Here is a 3397-nt window from a genome sequence, read left to right as displayed (position 1 = left end):
CCATCCCCGCGTCGTTCCCCCACCGGCCCGTCTCAGTGTGGCCATGAAAGCCGGCAGGCGCCGGCAGGTGAGAGGCCGGAGGTTGTGGGACCAGGAAGGGAGGACAATTTAGGGGGATCTGGAAGAGGGAGGGAGCTGCAGGGCTGGAGGGGCGAGGGCGGAGAGGAGGGGCAGGCCGACCGCCGCCCGGACCCAAAGGGTCCGCGCAAACCTCCAGGTCCTCCGCTTCCAGGCTCCCCAAGGCCCGGGGCGCACGGAAACCACAGGCAGCGTGTGCGTGGTGGAACCGGGGAGAGCGGCCCAGGAACCTGAACCCCCACCAAGCGGGGCCCAGGCGCCTCTCCACCCCTCCTCCAGTCTCGCCCTGCCCGCAGGGCTGCGTCGCCCTCTCGCACGCCGGGCCGGGTAATAAACAGGTGGGCGCCAGGCCAGGAACAGGTGCGCGGGGGAGCGCGCGCGCCCACCTTGGTAGCGAGGAGGGGCCGGGCCGGGCCGGGCCGGGCGGGGCGCGGAGCTTTGTTGGAGACGCTCCCCAGAGCCACGCGCCGGGCGGACCCGCTTCCTCCTAGAGGCCGGGCGTGTGGCCGCGCCCGCCCCGATTGGCCGAGCGGGCGGCCCACCATTGGCTGAGACCCCGACTCCCCGCCCCTCAGCCGCAGGGGGTGGGGCGCGGATGCCGGCTGCGCGGCGCGTGCTGCCCCCGGGGGTCTCACGCGCCTCCCAGATGGCTGCCCCGTGGCCGCCGACACGCCCAACCTTCAAAGGCGCTCGAGGCCGGGGGCGCACTAGGGGGCTGCAGACAGCAGCTTGGGTGGGGAGAGCGGGTGCGCACACCGGCCCTGGCTACTGCATTTGGGGGCGCATTGGGCACCTGCTGGGAGTGGGGACCCACTGGGGACCAGCGTGCGGACTGTGCCCCAGGGGACTGGGTGGGGTCTCGCTCGGGGCTCGGTCTTTGCAGGCTGTGTGCGCCAGGGGGAGGGCGAAGCGTGGCGGGAGGGCGAGGCAAGGAAGGAGGGCGTGAGAAAGGAGGCGGCGGCGGCGGCGCGGAGGAGGGTTATCTTTACGTTTAAAAAGGAGTCGCCTGCGCCGCGCGGGGAAGACCTGGGGAGCGTCCGACCACACGCGCGAGTCACGAGCGCCCCACGCTCCCCGGCGCTCGCTGCGCGCCGCTTCTGGGCCTCCTGCGCCTCGCCGCTCGCAGGTCCCAAAGGATCTGGGACCACGTACCCTGGGGAGCCGCTGGTCTGCACAGTGCCAGATCGTCGCTGAGACTGGACTGTTTCTCCGCCCGCGGTTCCTCGCCCCGCACCTTTCTGCTGCGCGCCGGGTCTCGGAGGAGGCGCCGGGAGAGTGGATGCGGGCGAGATGGACAGCGGCGCACTGCCCCGGCCGCCACCCCGCGCGCCTGGCGTCTCGGGCTGCTGCGCGGCTCGGAGGCGACCCGAGTCCCCAGAGCTGCTCCGCTGCAGCCGGCGGCGGCGGCCAGGCGCGGTGGAGACCGGCAACGGCGCGGCAGCCGTGGCGCGACGCAACGAGCGCGAGCGCAACCGCGTGAAGCTGGTGAACTTGGGGTTCCAGGCGCTGCGGCAGCACGTGCCTCACGGCGGCGCCAGCAAGAAGCTGAGCAAGGTGGAGACGCTGCGCTCGGCCGTGGAGTACATCCGCGCGCTGCAGCGCCTGCTGGCCGAGCACGATGCGGTGCGTGCCGCCTTGGCCGGGGGTCTGCTGGCGCCAGCGGCGCGCCATCCCCTGCCCCGCGGGCCGCCCGGGACCCCCGCCGCCACCGCCTCGCCTTCCTGCGCCTCGTCGTCCCCCGGCCGCGGGCACAGCTCGGAGCCCGGGTCCCCCCGTTCCGCCTACTCGTCGGACGACAGCGGCTGTGAGGGCGCGCTGAGCCCCGCCGAGCGCGAGCTGCTCGACTTCTCCAGCTGGTTAGGGGGCTACTGAGCGCTTCACCCCGAGGTAAGCTCGGAGCGGCGGGGGAGACGGAGGGTCGGAGGCAGGGCGGCCGGGCGCGATGAGCTAACCCCCGAGAGCCGCAGAGCCCAGCGCCAGGCCCAGGTGACGGCCTCGATTTCGCTCACTCTTCATTTCCCCTCAACTGTTTCAAGCCTGTGCAAGACCAGCGTTTGTTTGTCCGGGATTGCAAAACTTCCCCTCGCGGCTCCGCTGCCGAAGGGGGAGCGGGCAGACGGAGGGAGGGGGCGGCCCTCCGGCGGGTGAGGCCCCAAGTGCTTGCGGATCCCGCGGCAGATTAGGGCGCTTGGAGGCGGAGTGACTTTGCATTGCAAATTGCTCGCCCGGCCGGTGGCAGAACTGAGTCGGCGGCGGCGGGGTGCGGAGCCCTGACTCACTGAGGCTCCAAGCGCTCGCCCCGCCCCAAGCCCTGGCTCGGGCCGCACACCGAAGCCGAGGCACCCACGGACCAGAGCCCCAGAATCCACCCAGCAAACGAAACTGCCGACTCCGCTTGTGGGAGGCGGGGGCCGGGCCCGGCTGGGCCGGGCTGGGCGGGGTCTCCCGGGAGGAGGAGGAGGGACCCCGCACGCACTCACCTGTCTGTCCCCCCTTCCCCTCCCAGCGGCGGCAAGCGCCCACCACCTGGGAGCCGGCGCGCTGGCCTGGCTCGACTCGTCCCTGTCCTATCTGCGGGTCAAGCCACCACCGAGCCGGGGCTCCCGCCATCGCCCCCCCCGGCCGTCCAGCCTGACCAAGGGCTAGTGTGGAATGGGGTCCCGCCAGACCTCTCTGGCGGCAGCTTCCTCGGCCACCGCCCTTGCCCCCAGAGGCCTTCCCCTGGAACGGGGCTGCAGCAGGACGCTCGGAGGCGTGACGAGGAGGGGATCTTGGGATGACACAGATTATCTGTTTTTTACTCATGGACTTGAACTGCCCAGGGACGCTGGCAATATGAAGACTTATTTTTGTACAAAGAATCCTTAGATTTGGAACACAATAAAGATTGTCTACCCCTGTCCCTGTCTGTCCTGGAGTTTTTGAACGTGGGGGGGGGGGACTGGACAGGCTGCAGCCCCTCAGGGTCAGTGCCCCTGGTGGGCGTCCCCTTGCAGTGCTGCCAGCTGGGGAGACACCTGTGGCGGAAAATGTATTTCAGGGCAGGTGGAGCTTAGGATGAAATCTGTTGCTGTGTATCAGTGGTGTTGGGGGGTGCCTTCTCCATTTTCCAGATGAGAGTCAGGCATGGCTGGGGAGGGTAGCAGCTTAGACCCTGGACCCAGGAACCTGGCCTCTGTGGTCACCATTCCCTGGATTCCACCCCTTCCTCTGCAGGGTGGCCTGGGACGTGTGAGGCCTGGGGGGTCCAACCAGGTGGCCACTGTGCCAAAGCCATTCACAGGCATCGTGTGGGGCTGGGAGCTTCTGGAAGGTGGCA

The 3397-nt window shown here is 70.0% G+C and overlaps 1 protein-coding gene across 1 annotated transcript; it reads left to right on the top strand.

Annotated features, from left to right (window-relative positions):
• Positions 1–1051: 1051 nt before the first annotated feature.
• Positions 1052–2980, top strand: ASCL2 (achaete-scute family bHLH transcription factor 2). Its single transcript, XM_047774080.1, has 2 exons — positions 1052–1965; positions 2585–2980. Exon 1 carries the CDS (start codon positions 1369–1371, stop codon positions 1948–1950), a length of 582 nt encoding a protein of 193 aa, XP_047630036.1. The 5' UTR covers positions 1052–1368; the 3' UTR covers positions 1951–1965; positions 2585–2980.
• The last annotated feature ends 417 nt before the right edge of the window (positions 2981–3397 follow it).

The sequence above is a fragment of the Phacochoerus africanus genome, chromosome 4 (genome assembly GCF_016906955.1).
Source record: "Phacochoerus africanus isolate WHEZ1 chromosome 4, ROS_Pafr_v1, whole genome shotgun sequence".
NCBI classification, from domain to species: domain Eukaryota; kingdom Metazoa; phylum Chordata; class Mammalia; order Artiodactyla; family Suidae; genus Phacochoerus; species Phacochoerus africanus.
Note: the sequence above shows the minus strand (reverse complement) of the source record. Positions and strands in the feature narration are given on the sequence as shown.

What these genes read in the sequence shown, in the direction of transcription:
- ASCL2 (XM_047774080.1), top strand. Translation starts at nt 1,369, where the DNA reads ATGGACAGCGGCGCACTGCCCCGGCCGCCACCCCGCGCGCCTGGCGTC.